Source organism: Elaeis guineensis, chromosome 8, assembly GCF_000442705.2.
Source record: "Elaeis guineensis isolate ETL-2024a chromosome 8, EG11, whole genome shotgun sequence".
NCBI lineage: Eukaryota > Viridiplantae > Streptophyta > Magnoliopsida > Arecales > Arecaceae > Elaeis > Elaeis guineensis.
In genome coordinates, this window is record NC_026000.2 from 6,308,055 (window position 1) to 6,327,624 (window position 19,570).

The 19,570-nt window shown below is 37.8% G+C and overlaps 2 protein-coding genes across 3 annotated transcripts in view; both read left to right on the plus strand.

Moving 5' to 3' along the window:
* The first annotated feature begins 1,803 nt into the window (after positions 1–1,803).
* LOC105037807 (uncharacterized) lies at positions 1,804–17,669 on the plus strand. Of its 2 annotated transcripts, XM_073242913.1 has the most exons (14): positions 1,804–1,942; positions 7,686–7,767; positions 7,886–7,989; positions 8,571–8,697; positions 8,781–8,875; positions 9,433–9,556; positions 13,869–13,949; positions 14,428–14,526; positions 14,675–14,860; positions 15,160–15,247; positions 15,344–15,414; positions 15,487–15,558; positions 16,644–16,787; positions 17,092–17,669. In XM_073242913.1, the coding sequence occupies exons 1-14, from the start codon at positions 1,902–1,904 to the stop codon at positions 17,287–17,289; spliced, it is 1,512 nt and encodes a 503-aa protein (XP_073099014.1). In that variant the 5' UTR covers positions 1,804–1,901; the 3' UTR covers positions 17,290–17,669. The 2 variants fall into 2 exon arrangements, with proteins under 2 accessions (XP_073099014.1, XP_073099015.1); XM_073242914.1 differs by lacking the exon at positions 1,804–1,942 and having other exon boundaries at positions 7,692–7,771.
* LOC105050544 (elongation factor Ts, mitochondrial) overlaps positions 1,830–19,570 on the plus strand; it is a 38,724-nt gene continuing 20,983 nt past the window's right edge. The window contains exon 1 of the mRNA XM_073242921.1: positions 1,830–1,942. The gene's annotated coding sequence lies outside the window, so the exon portion shown is untranslated. The remainder of the gene's footprint in view (positions 1,943–19,570) is intronic.

The following is a 19,570-nucleotide window of genomic DNA, read 5'->3' on the forward strand; positions in this document are numbered from 1 at the left end:
GATAATAAAACTAACAGCTTTGGTAAGAGAAGCCTTGTTCCTATTTGTTTTTTGATTTTCTTCTTGAGATGCGAGAAAAAGAAGTCGTCGCATGAAAATAAGTCCATTCCATATGATCGTATGTAGTGCCACGTGGAGAACCTTTGTTGCCATCCGCAGCCTAGCTGGCCCCTCTCCAACCAAGCGTTGATGTTGATGGGGGAGACCCATGCCGCTCTGGACCGAAATCCACCGACCAAACTGATGCCGGCCCAACCTGTCGCGGCCGCGTGGACAGTTCCGTTAACCCAAAGATCCATGATGGCATCTCTCGTAAACGCTAAGATTACGTCTACTGATACAACGCACAGGTAGTTGCTTCGATTAATAATTAAGGTTTTTTTTTTTGGTAAGAATAATTAAAGGGGGTTATCACCCTACTTATTCTGTTCTGAGTTCTGAAGCTTTTACTAAATGCCCTAGCAACAACTAACGTCTCTTTAAGGGCAGTTTACCTAAAATACTCTTCAACTTATTTGAAACCTTCTCATCGTCCTAACAGCTGATCAACATCAAACGGTTCGAAACAGACTTTGGGGCCGCCGTTAAAACGGGGGAGATCGTAGCTACTCTGGCACGAATTAGCGGGGCCGGGGGATTTTAATTTGTAGTGATCCTGAAACGCTGTGGGCATAGTTGTCCAAAAGAGAACACACAGAATTTGGTTTCTTTGGGCAGTTTGTAGTTTCATGTATTGCTCAAGGGTATAGTTGTCCCAAAAAGAAGTACAGATGGAGTTGGTGTGTCATCGCACCCTTACGGCACCCGCTTCTTAACACCCGGAAAGGCATCATGCCCTACAACTATGCGGGAACCACTGGCGTGTGCGGATTGAGTATTTTTAAGTTGGTGAGTCAACTAATTTCCCGAAATAAAAGAAAGCCGGTGCTCTTCTTCACCATAAAGAAAAAAAAATATTTATCAATTTTAAAAAACTAAGTTTTCCCCCTCTCTTCCTCTCCCCGTGCAACGTCCTCCTCGAGCCCCCGAATCGCTGCCCCTGGCGGAGTTTTCTAGGGTTCCTCCTCCGACTCGATCGATTCCGTAGGTCTCGAGGAGTGCTTCGAGCCTCGGATCTGCGAAAACGGCGTAGGATTGAGCTGGCACTGGCTGGGTGGGCGGAATTCGGTCCTCGCTTCGAGATTGTAGGTATTGGCTGGGGTTTTCAGGGGTTTCTTGGTTTGGATGCAGATCTCTAGGAAGTTTGATGTGGTTGGATCTCGGAGGCGTGTTCACGGTGATTTGATCTGTGAATCCAGCTCCGTATGAGGCCGTAGATCTTGAAGGATGGGGGAATCGAGGTGGAGTTTCAAGATTATCGTTGCGATGATTTGTGAGGTTTTATCATAACCAAGCAGAATCTATGGATCTTTGAGCCTTTGAATGGATGAGTTTTGATGCTATTTGTATCCTCACATCAGCAATAAGTTTTGAGCTCTGATCCTATCTTCCTTTCGTTGTTTCTTTTAAACGGTATGAGTTCTTGATTATCTTGGACACCGGAGCGCGTCAAGTTTGGGGAGAATCTATCTGTTCCCCTGGAATTTAAAGATTTCAAGGTTTGGTGTTGAGGTTGGGCTTGAAAGTTGGGAGATTAGACGAATCTTTTCCATTTGTCTTGATTAGGTGGTCGGTTCTTTCTTTGACGGAATATTTGGAGAAATTTCAGACCTTCTGGTTTAATACGTTTTTACGGCTTTAATTTTGTTGGGTCCTGCTGTCGTGTAGTCTTGGAATTATCTGCAGATCCACTGGATTTTGGAAAGGGGGGTGATTGATATCTTGAGGTTCTCAGAGATTCTGCCTTTTTCAATACCTCAAGGTGAAAGATGGAGTAGCTCTGAGGAGTACAAGGAAGGGAAATGATCGATCAATTTGTCAATTTTGTGATTCGACCTCCTAGGTATATTTCTTGAACTTTCTCTTGATTAATCTGTGGTACTTTTTATTTCTTGCCATAATTTGTTCTTATAACTTCCTGACTCTTTCAGCTTACTGGAATTTTCTACTTACATGCCTGTGTCTATATCTATTTGTGTATGTCTGTGAAGACACACATATATGTGTGTTAGTTGAGCTTGCTGAGTAATTTTATTAGCTTATTGTATGAATGCTGCCTTTGGATGCATTGTAAGAGCTTGTTTTATCTTCTCTCTCTCTCTCTCTATCTTAAAGAGACTAATTTCAATACTGGTGTCTTGCTTCCACAATGCTTGTGAGAAGTATTATGAACGGCTATAATCCTCCAATCTTGTTAAAGTTTTATTCTTTATAGTTTATATAACTAGTACTAAAACGCTTAATTTTGGGACGTACACTTTCGTTGTTTCTCCCTCAAAGCACAAATAGTCTAAATAATATCTGTTTCATGTGGAAGAAGATACATTGGTGAGAGACAAGGAGATGAATGATTGGAGCATTATCTTGATCACTCTATAGTTGGAGTTTGAAATTTGAATAGATTTATTCTTTAATCACTATAGTGTGGATATCTTGTGTCTATTCTATTTATTATCGAAGGACCGAAGATATGTAAACATAATACATCAAGTTTATGTTTGAAATGACATATAGAATTTATTTTTTTCCATATTGTTTTGCATGGTGCAAAGTCATGTCCAAGGTTTGTCGAACCGATACTGCATGTCGTATCGACTGGTGACTGGTTTAGTAGGTACTAGTACGTATCGTATTGACCTGACACATAGGGTTAGAGAGCAAGAAGAGGGAGGAAGGGGGGAGAGAGGGGGCTCACTTGGGCGTGAACAACCTGACATTGATCAAAGGAAGATGAGCTTAAAGAAGCCAAGGCAATGGATAAGGCCCTTGCGATGGATAGTGGTGGTGTTGCAGAGGGTGCTAAGGCTTTTCTTTGAAGAGTGGAGTACCAGCAAAGGTTGAAGGAGGATTTGGGAGAGGAAAATCGAGAAAGAGGGAGATAGGGAGAGGGAGTGAGTGAGGGGCAAAGAGAGAGGAATCACTTGGCCATGAAGATTTTGGCGCTGAATCGAGGAGGATGAGCTCAAAGAGGCCAAGGTGATGGATAAGGCCCTTATCGTGCATGGGATTATCATCAAAGGGGCACTAGGGTTTTGTGCTAGAGACTCGAGGACTAGAACCTAGAGCAGAGGCTAGAGGGGGAGGTGGGAGAGGAAGATTGGAGAGAGGAGAAAGAAGAGAGGGAGGGAGAGGAAGAGATAGAGGACTCACCTGTCTGTGAAGTTCCCAATGCTGATTTGAGGAGGATAAGCTTGAATAGCCCAAAACAACGGATGAGGCCCTCACTATGGATAGCGACGACAAAAGGGAGGGGGCTAAGGTTTTCCTTTAAAGAGCAGAGGATCAAAACTTGGAGAAGAGGCTAGAGGAAGGGTGAGAGAGGATTGGGAGAAAGAGAGAGAGTGGAGAGGGGAAAGGAGAGAGCAGGATTGAGACAGAGGGAGAGAGAGGGGGGAGGGGATAGGCGAGTGGGATTCAGGAGAGATTGGGAGAGGGGAACAGGTTTTATACGATTTTGATCAGCCAAATCATCCTGATAACTGATCGGTCTAGTTTGGCATGCCTCAAACTGCCCCAGTTCGGGATGGTTAGGCAGTCCTTGATCCTGTCCGTGATCTTTTTGTTAGTGTTGAACTATGACATGCAATGCCAAACTTTCCTAAATTTGGATTCTTTCCCCCTCCTTTTTAGTAATTAGCAGAGTAATGAATTTGAACCACAAGTTTTACTTTAAGTGCAAATTTGAAATCCATATATTAATAAAAATGATTCATCCCTTTGTTCTTGTCTGCATCTTTCTTAGGCAAGCTTCCATAGTGTTAAAAATGATAGGGTTCAGTATCTTGGTGAAACAAATCACCAAGATGATGTGCATTTTCAAGCTTCTGTTGATATTTTTCAAGACTGAGCTTCTTTTGACTGTCTTAATTCTGACCTGGTCTTGTGGAGTTCATGATCATTTAGATTAGTTGGTTTTCCTAACTTTTTTTCTTAAAGTCGTTCTTCTATGAAATATAGAATTATTACCACAACATCCTTTCCAGCTGGCCGTCAAAGCCTCCCCTATCGAAGGATTATATACTGGGTTATTATCAAAATTTCTACATTTGACCCAACGAAGTTTGAAGCTCTTTGGTATATTATTTCCCTTATCATATCTTTCCTTCTAAAACAACACCCTCAGGCCTTCTTTGGCATGCTCTCAATGTGTCCGAAGCCTCTGTATATTGTCTAGAATATTTACTTCATTCTCATTACACTTGAGTCTTTACAGGGAGTTTACTTGCTATTAGGAACTTTCACAGTGGAAGTTAAACTTTAAATTTTATGTCTCTTTGGTGGTATTTCTCATGTATGAAGTTCTTTATTTGCCTGTGATTTCCTATCCTCATTCAATTCTTGCAGAGTTTATATTTTTTCTTATTCCTTTTTAGTTTTGGTTGTTGTGATTCCAGGTCATGGTGGTAAGCAGTAGACCACTTTGCTATCCTCTTATTGTCTATGAGATGTCTGTAATCTTCATTACGATTTTCCAGCACACTTCTGCTTTGCAGTTGTAATAATAGGAATAAAGGTCACTTCTCATTTGAAATATTGGATCTATGTTAATTTTATTGTGAAAGAAATTAAAGCAAAGTGTCTAAACTTAAAATGATGCTTCAGGAAAAGAAGAATAGGAATATAGCAATTTGCATGAGGCATGCTTAAAAATTCTTGAGTGTAAAGAATATTAAATTGTGGAACATGAAAATGCAGAAGTCTGCATATTTGCAACAAATAAAAGGTGTTTAGATGGAAGAGGATTTAGAAAAAGTCATGGTAAATCAAAGATATCAAAAGGAAGAATAAAAGGGAAAGTTAATCAGAAGAGAATGGGCTAACAAACTCAAGGTCGAAAGAAGGGAGAAGAGAATACGATCTAGAATACAGCTGGTCCTCTTTTATAGAAGAAAAGACTCAGATGTAAAGGAAGAGAAATTTGCTGGATACTCTTTAAGGCCCTATTTGATTCTTGAATAAACCTGGAGAAAGTCCACTTACTCAGATTTATTCAGAATTATTCAGCCTACAACTTTTTGGGGACCTGAATAAAGCTCCAATAATGAGGGGTGCTTTTAGAATTTCAGAGAACCTGAAAAGTTCCATTTTTTTTTTTTGGGTGGGGGGGTGTTGTGGTGGAGGCAGGGCAGAAGAGGAATCATAGTGGTACCTGGTTGACGATGATTAAGCAGCATTTTGAAGTTATTAAAAAGTCCAGGTTAAAATTATTTGGGAACCAAACAGGGCCTAAAAAGAGAATGGAGAGGTTATTAGAGTTATGAACATAGTGTCTTTGTAAGAAGGCCAGTTTGTGATCATGTAAAACTGCTTGTTGGATCCATCACTCAATAAATTCTAAGTCGGCACATGAGCTGTCTTAATGAGGGATTATATGAATTGATGTGGTGCTCCAAAGAATTTGATAAAATCAGATATGTGAGGCTAGCGTCTGACCAGAACATGAAAAAGCAACTTTTAATGGAAACATGAAAATAAAACCTAGTAGGAAGGTAACGTATTTAGTATTTGCATCATTCAAAGCTGCATGTTTTTGGAAGTCATATATTGAGATGTTTAAATGTTGTACCGGTTAATAGCACTTCTAATGTTGCTTATCATCGATGATCATACAACCTGTAACTCAGTGTATTGCAACTTTATATTGTGATATTGATATGTGTGAGACAAAAAATTTATCATAGAATTTGTTGCTTGGAGTCTCTACTTTGGATCAATAGTATATTGGGTAATGTTTGTCTGAGAGATTTATGGTGCATGAAGCATAATAAGGATGCAATAATATGTTCATCATCCATCTAACTTGTCACTGTAGAGCAGTTCAAATTAACATAGATTTAAGTTCCTTAGTATTCTTGTTCTTCATCTGCATAGCATCCATTGCAAGGTTGTGTAACTATCCATGTTAGTGCCGCTAATACTTGACACTATTTAACATTATCTTATATTGGTTGATGTTAACAAGATGTGAAAAATTTAAGTCTTTTCTCTTGTGTGCTTCTCAGTTTTTGGCTACTGATATTCCACTGCATTACTGAGTTGAGATTTGCCTACATGTTTAACCAACAATTGGCAATTGTCTGTCTCAGAATGTAGACTTGAAATAGATGCTAAATCTAAAGGGGGTTGCAGCTGGTAGAATTCCTGCTGATCCTCTAAGTATTTGGCTCCGAGCCTGAACATATTTAGCTTCAAACGTGGATAGGTATAAGCAGTTGAGGATCTGGTTTGGGTCCAGCACTATTAGCCATTTGGATTTGACCTGGGATCTGGAGTGGAGAGAGGGATAACTAAGAGGAGGCCTTGTGATTGGAGTTTTAATGATGCAAAAGCAGTGATGTTTAGTTAAGGTTTTAAATCCTATGGGATAGGGCTGTCCTGGTTTTTCCTGAGAACTGGATGCACTGTTGTCCCAACCTGTCCCAATATTATGACAGCAGATGTCCCATGATGTGCCGATCAGGACATTAGGATAATGGCTGGACGGTTCTATCCCAACACTTGGCGTCCCACAGGATGTCCCATTGGGATTTGAAACTATTTTGGGGTGTGAATGCTGTGGAGGGACAGGTTGAGGGTGTTTGGAAGGGGCCAGCTTGGCTGGGCTTTAGGTGGTTAGAAGTTAGTAGGATGAAACAAGAAAAGAACGAGCCAGAGGGTGGAAAAAGGTGGGAAAGTTGGGGCCCAGCAATGTTGTAGGTATGGCTACAAAATTGAAAGAGGGGATGAGGAAGGACAGGATAATAATGGCTGGGGACTGGAGCCAGTGGTGGTTTTCAAACAGCTAAGTTTTGTTTCCAGTAGCATCATTTTGACTGCATGGTATGCTGATGTTGCTTCCATAGGTTAGCAATGCTGCCATGGGATGAGTCCATCTTGTATTGTTGTGCCTCAGTGCACTGCTGGTGGTGACTCATCGATCTCACTGGGAGGGTTCATGAGAGATGACATAGTGTATGCATCACTAAACAAGCATACCCCTGCAATATGCTTGATCTTGCTTTTTCCTTCCTAAAAATTACCCTTGCTTTTGTATTTCATTTCATGATTAAGTTTGTTTTTTCTTAATTAATTTCTCATATACATTTCTCGAAATTTCTTTTCTTAGCTTTTATGCTGTATTCAGGCTTCTGAAGCTTTTATGCTCAAAGAACCTAGCCTCATTTAGAATCAATCTCAAGCATCCTAAGGACCACCTTTTCTTGTGGTCATCTGGGAATGATATTAAAACTGATGATGCCTGAAGTAGCGTGTACTGGATAAATCTGTAACCATTTCTTGTCCAAAGATTGTCATTATTTTCATCTTCTCCTTTGTTGTCACTACTGCATAGGTAGCATATATTGTATTGAGAATCAAGTACTACATACTAATGTTGGTGTTTATCTATAATATTTCTGCTTCCATGATGATACTATAAAATCATTTTCAATGCAAATCAGCAAATGCAGTCAAACCATGTTGGCATATTCTCACTTATATGATACTTTGAAGTTTGAACGTTGCATGTTTATTTGGAATGTGATTATTATTGGACAATGTTTTGGCTTTTCAACTACTTGCACCCTTCTTGATATGGTGATATACAGGGCAGAGTATAACCCAGACCAGTATTTATGGGAATCAGAATTCACTCTTGCCAGCAGAAAATTCAAACGTCTAGACTTGGAGGCAAGTACGGACATCAGTTATCGAGGTTTCTTCTGTCTTTCTGCAGTTCATGATGAGATGTATATGGCAATTATAAGTCTAATACTTAATGATTTTGACCTAAATCGAAATTTGACAGCTTACAAATACAAGAGGTCATACCTTGCAGTGCAGTCACTACGTTCCCTCTGATGTCCCAGAAAACATGGCTCTTCCCTGTGTCATTTACTGCCATGGAAACAGGTCAGATTGTTCTTGCCATTGTTTGCCCCCATATATTTTTGGCTTGCATGTATTATTGCTCTAATGTGCCCCTACTTGGTTCAAACTGCATTTACATGTTCTACTAAAAGAAAAAAAAAGCATTTCATTCTTTGCTGAGATCTCTGACACCAAATTTGGTGAAAATAATTGTCAAAATTATGAGTTTTGAAAGAAAAGGGAAAATGCCGAATTCTTATGTGGGGGTTTATTCCCTGATGTTATATCGTAATTTTTTTTTTTTGTACGAGTAATTATTTGGTCTTTGAATTTTTAAATATTTATTGTTGCTTCATGTAAGTGTTAGAGGAATGCTTAATTGATCTACTTCTGACAAAATCCATGCCTGCCACCTCTTTATGTCTCACTGACCATGCGATCTATTGCAACATCATCTGTTGTAGTGGGGTCTGTGCCATTGAGGGGTACAAGTATTGGTATGGTTAAAGGTGGCTGTGTGTGCATGACATTGCTGTAATTACTAGTTCCATATTGCTTTTGTGATGAAATTTTATCCTTTGAGATGCTGAAGTGTGCTTGTTCCTTTGGTATTAACAATGCAGTGGATGTAGAGCAGATGCAAATGAAGCAGCAGTAATCCTTCTTCCTTCAAATATTACAGTCTTCACTCTTGACTTTTCAGGCTCGGGACTATCTGGTGGTGACTATGTCAGCCTTGGTTGGCATGAGGTATCTTAGTGTCTTTCAGTCCCTACTAGCTCTGCTTATGAAGTGTTCTAAAAATTCGTTTTCATCAATGACTTAAACATCAGAAAGATGATCTCAGAATTGTGGTCTCATTCCTGCGAAGCAATAAGCAAGTTTCCTGTATAGGCCTTTGGGGACGATCTATGGGTGCTGTCACAAGGTATAAACTTAGTATGGTGACCTTTAATTTTATCAGTGCTAAAATTGTTCATTATGTATCTTTCTGCTTTTGTGAATCTCTCTGCTGATCTTCTGGATTATCTCATCCAGAGCTATGGAAATTATAATTGATTTGTTTGGTGAGCAGTTTGTGGTTTATAAATTATGTTCATTTAAGATAGAGATATGTGGCTTTTAAAATTAATTGTACTCAATATAGTTTCCTTTGGGTAATAAAGATTGTAATTCAAAATACTTATCTTTTACTAGCTCCACCTTTCTCATTTTGTTTTTTTTCTGTGTTAGTTATAGGAAAACTTGCGATATTTTGATTTGCAGACACTCTAGTATTGGTGTGAATCTACATAGGAGTCCACGTATTTTTGCCATCATTTCATTAGGCCATCAACGAAACCCATCCTATATCTCTGAACAGATCCAATTTCTTGCATAAATACATTCATATTGTTACATCTGACTGCAAACTGCTGGTTGATATTCTGATTTTAGGAGATCCTTGCTTACTATTGAAGCCTTACTCTTGTGAATGCAATGCAGCCTTCTTTATGGTGCAGAAGACCTCTCTATTGCTGGCTTGGTGCTGGATAGTGCATTCTCTAATTTATTTGATCTAATGATGGAGCTTGGGGACGTTTACAAAATTCGGCTTCCCAAATTTACGGTATGCCGCAGCCTGTTCCCACCCTTTCTTTTCCTGCCACCCAGAGAGAGATTTCTTTTAAGCTCTTGTTTAGATTAACAAAGTAAATTTGTACCCATTTTTTCTGTTCTAACATGACATAAATAATATCAATGTAGTCACCCCTTGTTCTATATGTTGGTTCTCAATTAATTAGTGCTTCATTTCTTGCTGTGTCCTTGTAAGACTAATAGGCTGAAGCTGCTGCCTTTTGCAAAATCTATGGTGGCCGCAGATCAAATAAGGGACTTTAATATTGAAAATTCGTTTCATATTTTTCATGTTCCTGCTTCAAGATCAGCGAATATCTATAATCATTATCAAGAAGTTTTATGCTATCTTTTAGTTGTTGCCTCTACTTCCTGAACATGGGTAGTATCATAGCCATGTAATTCCAGCATAGTCTTCATTGGTCTTTGTTGTTCCAGATCATCGGGCACAAAAACAAGACTCTTATGAGCAGTGTCCTGGTAGGCCTTTGCTACTGTGTCCATGCTGTATTAGTTGGTTATCCTCCACTTTTTCCTTAACTAGTGGGTTTGTAGATCCTTTCAAACATGCATTTAACTGTGACTCTAATGATAAGTGTTCTGAAACCTAGCTGGTATACCATCTTGGTGTCTGGGTCACATCTCAATAGTTCGATCCTAGGTCAACCAGGGGTAACCCATTGGCCAGTGACATTTAAAATAAACCAAACAAGTAAATTCTTAAAATAGTAAAAGTGTTCTAAAAGCACAAAATTATGAACAGATATGGAAAAAAAAATACAGTGATTTTAATTTTATTGCATATGTAACATTTATACCATAAAAATGACTGGATCTTACCACTTATTTTTTCCCAAGAAAAAGGAGATATGATAATATTTGTTACCAAACATATGGAACAATTAACTTAAGATGGCAAGGATGATGAAGGGCATTCAGTTTGGACAAGTTTTTACAATAGTTGAGATTAGATCCTAATCATCAAGAGTAGAATAATGATATTTTTATTTCTTTTTTATTTGGCACCCTAGAAGTGGTTGACCCAGGTGGATTGAAATTGGATCCCCTGGGCGGGTCAAGGGTTGGTGGACCCTTGTCAACAGGTTGAATGAGTTTTCAGATATATAAATTTGGGGTTGACAAGGCCCATGCAGTCTTCCAGGTCCAAATTAGGCAGGTCGATCCTGTAGAGCTGCCCAGGTCTTAAACAACTAATGGTCATAGTTTACCTAATATATATGGATATCCTCATGTCTCTATGCACAATTATGTGAATGCAACCCTTTCCATGGATCATCATTTTAAACCATGTAATGTTTTTTCTAATGTTTAACCTATTTGACAAGCCTTTTACAATTTGTAAGTAGTTGACTTGCTCAACCAGAATGATGGTTAATCAAAGTTTGAGAACAATTGGCCTTAAGCCTATGGTTGACCCATTGTGGCTGGTGCAGAGATTTGGCCAAGGCATCTTTGAGCAAGCAACATATTCTGTAAGGCTAATTGTGGGGTATGAAGGTCTAGCCTTGACCTTATTGGCTATTAGAGTGCATGCACATAGGAGGCAATGCTGTATGGTTCCCATGTAATGGAATTATGGAAGAACCTGAATCAAGGTTTTAAAACTTGGTTCCAGTTTTTGGTTTTGGCCCTTTCCTGCAGTTTCAATATTGGCAGTTTGTTCTGATATTTGAAGTTTTGGTCAAAAATTAGATCAATATCCAAACAATAGAGTGAGTAACATAAAAATAAAAGAAATCAAGGCAAGTTATTTCACATCATTTTATTATGTTTTGAGTTATCTAGGATCTTAATTTGTGTATTGGGTTATTTTAAGCTAAAATGCATCAACACATATTTCATTTTAATAACTCATTTATACAAAAAAATCCATTTTATGCTTGTTTCATTTAATTTCATTTTGAACTTTTCATATTATATCCTAAAGAAAAGAGAAAAAAAAAATCTAAGGAACATAACAATTCTTAGTGGTCTACTAAAAGGAAAAAAATAGTTATATCATGTTTATTTATTGAGCAAAATCTTTAAAAAACTAAAGGTTTCTATACCTCTTGAATCTCTATCCATGTTGCTGCTTGATTTGTGTGAATCTGGCGGAATATCTCCAACAAGGAGAGAATGGTCTGAGAAGATTGTTGAGTTGCTATCACTCTTGGGGTAGTTAAAAAAAAGGGATGAATACATTTCAATCCATCTTCACCCATCCCACTTTCAGTGATCAAAAGGAGACAAGTTGGGAACACTGATGTAATATCACTGATTGTTCATGCCCTTGTCCCCCAAAATTTTGCAATATGATAACAGGTCTCCCCTCTTCCCAGACAGCTCACTTTCTAATTAGAGATGCACAAATTCTAAATGTTGCAATTCTGTGTTAGCTTAAAAAAATGGTGATCTGAAGATATGTGTGCCTGTGTTGAAGCAGTAATTATCAAACGCAATTCATATAATGGGTTCATGTCTTGAATTGTATCACTCCCACCATAAATAGCCAGGAAATTATACATATGTTCTTGTTAAACATTAGAAAAACAGCAGTTTTGGTCTGTTTCGGCCGAACTGGCTGATACTAGCTGAAATATTTGGTCAATATTGGATCAGTCTCAGCCAAAAAGGTTTGGTTTCAGACGAAACCTAAAACCTTTGTCTGAAATTCTGAACAAAGATGAAGAAGTCTAGGTTTGGTATGTGAAGTGACCTTCATCAGTGTGAAAATTATGAGCAAATCACCAAATTGATCGTGACATTGACGACCTTGTATTCATCCTATATACAACCTGTTAATGAGTCTGGAAAACTCAACCTCTTGTAATTGTATTCCATGGGTCTAGAGTGGAGCCCTTTAAATTTGACAGTAGTCTCCAGTTGTGGTGTGATACTCTAGGGTTATTATTCCACAAATAGAGAATTGATTGGCCGACTGTCGTAAAATCTGTAGCAGGTGGATCTGAGGTAAAATGAATGAAGATCAATAAATGAGATATTTGGAGATACAAAGATCTCTGATTAATGGGTATTGATGGCTAGATTTGAGTTTGGAGGCCAAGTTGTGTGGTTCGAGGGCTGGGCTTCCAGTAGGGTGAAGACCAGGGCATGTTAGGAAGTGGGATTCAGGTTCAAGGTTCTGAGTAATTTTAGAAGCAGGTATGTTACCCTAGATAGAAGTTTCCTACTATCAAATGCCGACCATATGGAACAACCACCATGTCCAAAAGTAAATAGAAACATTTCTGGAGTTGATTTAACTTAAGGGTTTGGTTAAATCATAACTTAATGTGGGTAACTCTTATTCATGTACTCATTGGAGTGTTTGATACATGTGCCATTGGTATGTCTAACTAAGGTGTGCCATCTCGGTACTAGGCTCTGTACCGGTGCTCATCGTTATTATATCGGTATGTCCAGTACGGGGGCTGGTTCGGCGTACTGAGTATTGGTACACCCCTTGTATCATCTACTGATTTGGTACCGATATGGTATGGTATGCACCGTATTGCTCGGTACGGTATGGCATTCCTTGTGTCTCATCATAGTTATCTTCAATATCATCATGCGAACGTGTGAAAACCTTCACATGCCATATTTGTTTGCAAATATATGCTGACTAATCATGTGTGCTGCATGTGCTATGGTTTAGCTTTGATAATATTCTCTACAATGTAGCATGAACTTACAAGGTGTCTGTAAGTCACATGGTTTTACTGGTTTTCTTTTTAAGAAGATAATACTTATGTTCAATTTGTTATGAATAATAATGCTAGGATATCATAATAATAAAAAATCCCTGTTTGTGAGTCACGCCGTGGTTTTTCTTTTATCTACAATATTCCATGTTTTTTATGAATGTCATGAATTGGATGGTCTGTATGGAATACTCCTTGTGGAAGACATTCTAGATATAATCTTTTTGTACAGTCAGATGTTTGGCTGCTATCTTTGCTTTCAAAAGAAGCTCATTAAGGATGCATAGAATGGCTGAAATGTTCTGTTATATATTTGATCATCTGTTATCTCTGTTTAATTCTCTCGGTATACGTAGCTTACAGAAGCATGGTTTCTATTTTTGAATTCACTAATAATATATTAAAATCAACAAATATGACAGCTATCCTCTAAGGAAGTATTCGATAGGCACCTTACTTTATGTGTAGATTATAATACTTAATGCTGAAGCTGAGTTTCCGTGATTTGATGCTTATTTTCTTGTGTTTGTATTGTTAGCTACGCAATTCTTTAGATTCTTGCAGCATCTTGATATTGGTATGAAATGTCTGTCCCATCAGGTCAAAATGGCTGTTCAGTACATGCGGCGCGTTATTCAGAAGAAGGCTAAATTTGACATCATGGATCTGAATACTGTGCAGGTCTGGTTTTATTGAGCATCTTTGTACTCCCTTGTAAAATGATCTTTTCCTATAATATTCATGTTATGGTCACACAGCAGTTCAAATTAAAGAAAGCAAAGACAAAAACCTATTACTTTCTTGCATAGAGATGACAGTTTCTTTGATAAACTTGAAATCTGGCCTAGTCCAAGTGTTCATTAGTTTTCTGTTCGCCTGAACTGTGTTGTGACCCATCAGGCTCCATACTAGAGAGGGAGTGGAGGAGGGACAAATTGTCTCTTATGGATTATGAATTTTCATTGGCTAGTTGTCTCTTGTTAATTATGAACCCTTGTTGACTGCATAATCTTAAATTGGTTCCTACATCTTTGTTATGGTATTAATCCAGAGTTGCGGGACTCATGCTCTAGGATTATCTTCTTCCTGTTCTAGTAGATCTAGATCCATAATTTGCAAAGTTCAACTAAATACCTGTGTTCATTATGTTTGTCTACAGTTTGCACCAAAGACCTTTATTCCAGCATTATTTGGACATGCTTCTGAGGACATATTTATTCAGCCACATCATTCTGATCTTATTTACCAGGCATATGCGGTAAGGCATCATTCTCTACTTGATTAGAATAGTTTGATTACACAGTTTTATCCCACAGAGCTTGTAGTTATATTCTGAATGTAGGATGTGAATATTTTGTAAAAAGGTGCATGTTAATCAGTGTATCTATTTGCGGATTATTATGCAGGGAGACAAGAATATTATCAGATTTGAGGGTGATCACAACTCCCCTAGACCACAATTTTATTATGATTCTGTTTCAATTTTCTTTTATAATGTCCTTCATCCCCCTCAAATCTCTATAACATGCTCCACTAAGCCGGAGAGCTACTATGATTTAGGAGGTCTGAAGATCGCTGCTGGTACAAATGAGGTGATTTCCAGATTCTTGTATATTAACATTTCTCCTTAAAAGGTTATACTACTTCACAGGATTAAAGCTCTGCACCAGACTGAATGTTGGAAATTAAATTTGTAGTTATGACATGTATCTGTTGGTTTCTTTCACAAAAAAAAGAGACTTGTATCTGTTAGTTTATTCTGATAAGCTTTGATGTATAAAGTCATCTACAATGGTCTTTTCCCAATCTCTTGTTTTTAATACTGAGTGATGTACAATTAAATTGTATAATTAGGTGATTGCAAATATATTGACTATGTTACTCTCTGCAGAATTTATTGTACGAGATCATTACTGGTCTCCGTGCTGCTCGTTCCAATGCAGCAAGTTCCTCATCAGCTCCTCCTAGCAATCCAAATGGTGCGGGACCAATCTCCTTGACTTTTATAGCATTGACATGTAACTTTCACTTGGTCTTATTATCTGTTCCTTAATAATCATACGGTTGCTTTATAGGTTCAACCACAAAATCAGTAGTTGAATTGCTATCAGAAAGTGTAGCCAATATGTCTTTAAATAATGAGCTGGTAAGCTGAAAGCCCCGGATTTTCTTCATCAAATCAAAATTGGTATTCTAAACTGAGTTGACATTAATGCAGGATTTTTTCCTTGATCATGAGAATACTGATACTGGAATCGGTGAGACTAGTGCAGAAGAATCCCATTCGCAGGTAATTATTTATATCCTTGCTATTCAGAAATAATTATTGCTGGCAATCATTTTATTATTGAATTATCGATGATGTATTCACTGGCATCCTCTACGTTGCATTGGTGCGCGATGTTTGTAGTTGATTATCAACTTGTTGGTCTTGCATTGTTGTTTATATGTTGGAATGTCCAAAACTGTAAGTTTAGTTTTCTGAAAAGAAATGATAGCATATGATCGAAAAGATATAGTTGGAGACTTGGATTTCAGTTTGTTTGTAAGTAGTCAAGAACAAGAGAGAATGTTTATGAAAAAAAAAAGAACAAGAGGGAATAAATTGGTTGTTTTGGATTTTTGGTTGATAAATTGTCACCTTTGTTCCTTTTTTCCTAATTAAAGAATCAATAAATCACTATTTGAGAACAAGGAATATGTCTGTATTTATTTCTTTTATTCTTTGACCTGTGTGATTGCTGATTAGGGAGTATTTAGATGCAGCAATTATCAATTTATTTTATGGTTTAATGAATTTTGCCTGCCGGAGGAAAGCTACACAATTGCCTTATTTTATTTTTAATTTTTTTGAGAAGAGGCTTTTGCAGGAGAGCCTAGTCTTTGGTTATGTTTTTATTTGTAGCCAAGCAAGTAAGGTGGAGGGTTGACTTCGGGGTGCTTTTGAAAGAAATACAGATATCACCCTTATTTCGATATCTTTGGACATATGTAACATTACAGGTGCCTTCTTCGATGGTCTATAACATCAAACACAATGCTTTTTCAGTGTAGTTGCAGAAGTTTCCTAATTATGATGGATCTCTTTTACATGTATTTCATCTCTTTGATGATCCATTTGTCTTCTATTTCTGCTCCCAATGTTCCTGTTGTTGATAAATAGTGCAGATGTTTCTGAACATGATATCTTGCACTTTCAAACCCTTGTGAAGCCTTTTTCTAACTGTTTGCCTAAACTTATCATGTGCCCAAACACCTAGACAGATGGTCATCCAGAAAACATATATATTTATATATATTCTATGTTCTGTAGAAATTTTCTAATGCCAAATTTGTTACAATCACCTGTTTTTCTAAATATGCTACCATTTCCAGGATAAATTGAATGAGCAGAATGATGAATGCTGCTCGCATACAAGCTCAAACAGAGAGAGCTGGGGGAGGTGTTCATCTTTAGGGGGAGCAAGTGAGGGATCATCCTCAGCAGAGTGCACTGGAACTTTGAACAGCAAAAACCAGGTCCTTCTTCCCCCTGTTATGGCTCTTCCATTAATTTCAACAATCTTAGGCATCTTATATCAAGAAATGAAACACAAGCCATTTTTCCTCATATTCTGTTCAAAATCCCCTTCTGAATAGTTTCTTTTTAAATTTTATTTAATGACACTTTTTTTGACATTCAATGACAAGTTCAACCTTTTTGATGCTCAAGATATTTTAGATATATTAAACTTTATTGATAAATTTTAAAATTATAAAATCAAGTACATCTTATATTTTTTGATCTGACCCCTCTTACTGAGGATATGGTTTCTTTGGTCAGCATGTGACACTGAAGGCACTTGCAACACCTCTAAGACGGATACGACGGAAGTCATCTGCTAAGCTAACAGAGAAGAAGGGCAGCCAAATATCCAAGAAACCAAGGCATGAGAAGCTGGAGAAGTGGCAGACACTAAGCCGGCGCCTGCGACTCTGTTTTCTGGGTCGAGCCAAGCACAAGCGACATCGATCATCTTGACCTACTGTAAACTTCATCCTTGTATCATAACAGTAACTCCCTGTGAAGTTTTTGATACATCTCTTCCTCGCCTCATTGTTTTCCTTTATTTTGACTGGTGAATGTAACTTAAAATGTATCTAGTTGACGAGTCTACCGAGTCTGAGAAAAGTAATTTGACCTGAACCTACTGGCTTCAAGTTGGATCAGGCCAGCCGGCTAGGCTGAAACATATGCCATCTAGTGTGTTTGTAGGTTTGTTTCTGGTTCATATCAAGAAAAATCAGACCTGAGTTTCTGACCCAATCTGAAGAGGAGTTATGTAAAGTTTGAATTTATGAGCTACGTCCAGCTCCTGAATGATATGTAAGATTGTTATCAATGGGATGAGGTTCGAATCATGTGAATTAGCAGCTTTTGTATCCCTTTCATATTCCAACACTTTATTTCTGATTGTTGGAAGATTAGATTAGAAAAAGTAGCATATGAGCAAATATCGTTGATTTCTTTCTTTCATTCTTTCTTGATTTGGTATAATTGTTTCATTTATGTAAGAGAGTACAACCCTGTGCCTAAGTAGGTGGTGTATATTGTACCCCCAACAAAAAGGTAGGTGGTATATATGATGATCCATAGATCTTCCTGGCCCAATGTTTCCAAGCGTGCTAATTGCGCCTTGCAAACAGCCGTTTTCAGGAACTTCTCAACTGTGCCTTAATCCATTACAAACTACTCTTGTCATCTAACTTAAAGTGACATAATGATACCGAAATAACAGTATCATCACCCAAAACATTGTTTACTTGATAAATACTTCAGATGGTATATTTTTTTAAGAGGATGATTTTTAAGAATCCTAATTTTTAAAAATATTATTTTATTAAGAGAATAATGGACATACCAAATAACTTTCTTTTTATTTGTGTTACAAGAGCAGCCTATACTAATAATAATAATTAAGATGTTCTATCGTTATAGTTTTTTTTTTTTTATTCTGAGGATAAGGAATTAAGCCAAAGGTCTAATTCAGTTTATTAAAGAAACAAAATTGTAACACCTGTTATATTTTTCTCCATTCTTATTTTTGTAATGCAAGCGGCTTAGAACCATTATTATAGCAGCAGCTGCAGCATTGTTATGGCTTGAACCGTGACTAAATGTGCCTCCGGTGAGATTTTCAGCTACATCCTAAATAGTGCTGAAATAATAAAAAATTATAATTATGCTTTAGATATGATAAAATATATGTTATGAAATCCAGAGTCAAACATCACTGATTGATGGCACCCCTACCCTTCCACTCAAGTTCTTTTCTTTAAAAAAATAAAAATAAAAATAGAAAGTCTCCTAACATCGTCTACGCCCCATGATGGTAAAATTTAAAAAAAAAAAAAAAATTAGACTGCATCGCATCGAGGTAGTGTTGTAGCAACGTGGTTCTCGTCCTCCACACAACTTGTATGCGTGGAAAGCGACACGCCAAGGCCCAGCGTGCTTCTCACGCGACCCCACAGTCACCCCAAAAGGGAGACTCAAACAAAGCGATGCAACTATGTCGGCACTTGACATTAAGCATCACTTTCTTTGCGCCTATTACATTATTACCCCTAACTCGATTACATCCCTCCATCCTCCATCGAACGGTCGATGTTATCTCACTTTCGATCTTATTATCTAACGTGGTAATTTCTCGGGTGAAAAAAATTCATCCGAAATTACCTTATTGCCCCAGACTATATGTACCCCGGAACCGACGATTCCAAAGGAACAAACGGAGTTGGAGAAGGGGAGAAAAGCCCTAGGGAGTGAACCTTCAGCGCTAGGCGTCTCCTTTTAATCGATTGGTACGATTTTCTTCTCTGATCGATCTTGTGTTCTTCGATTGCGTTTCCATTGTTCGCATTATCATTGGCAGGTGCCGTGGATTATTTTCTTCTTTCCGTCGTATATCATTTGATTTCTAGCATTTCGGTGGGCGGTGTGAGGATTGGGTGTGCCGGCATTTTTCTTTGGTCTAGATTCTGTGTGCTTCGGGCATGCCTCTATTTATTGGAGATTTTCTTGATGGTGTGAGGATTTCCGCTGGCTGTCATTTAGAAATTGCCTCTTTTTTCTGGTTTGCTTATATTGGAGTTCGATTTTGTTGGGCATTTGTTCAAAATATGGGGTTTTTAGTGGAGGATTTTGAATTTATGCGGTGATTCTTGGAACCATTATCGGGATTTTGGAGCATGTCATGGAGCATGTTTTGCTTCGTATCCACTCTTTTTTATTTTTATGGAAAATAAAGATAACGTTTTGT

Coding starts and splice junctions, on each gene's coding strand:
- LOC105037807 (XM_073242913.1), top strand. CDS start 1,902: ATGATCGATCAATTTGTCAATTTTGTGATTCGACCTCCTAG. Junction 9,557..13,868: donor TTCGGCTTCCCAAATTTACG/GTATGCCGCAGC, acceptor CTGTCCCATCAG/GTCAAAATGGCTGTTCAGTA. Junction 14,527..14,674: donor TTATTTACCAGGCATATGCG/GTAAGGCATCAT, acceptor ATTATTATGCAG/GGAGACAAGAATATTATCAG.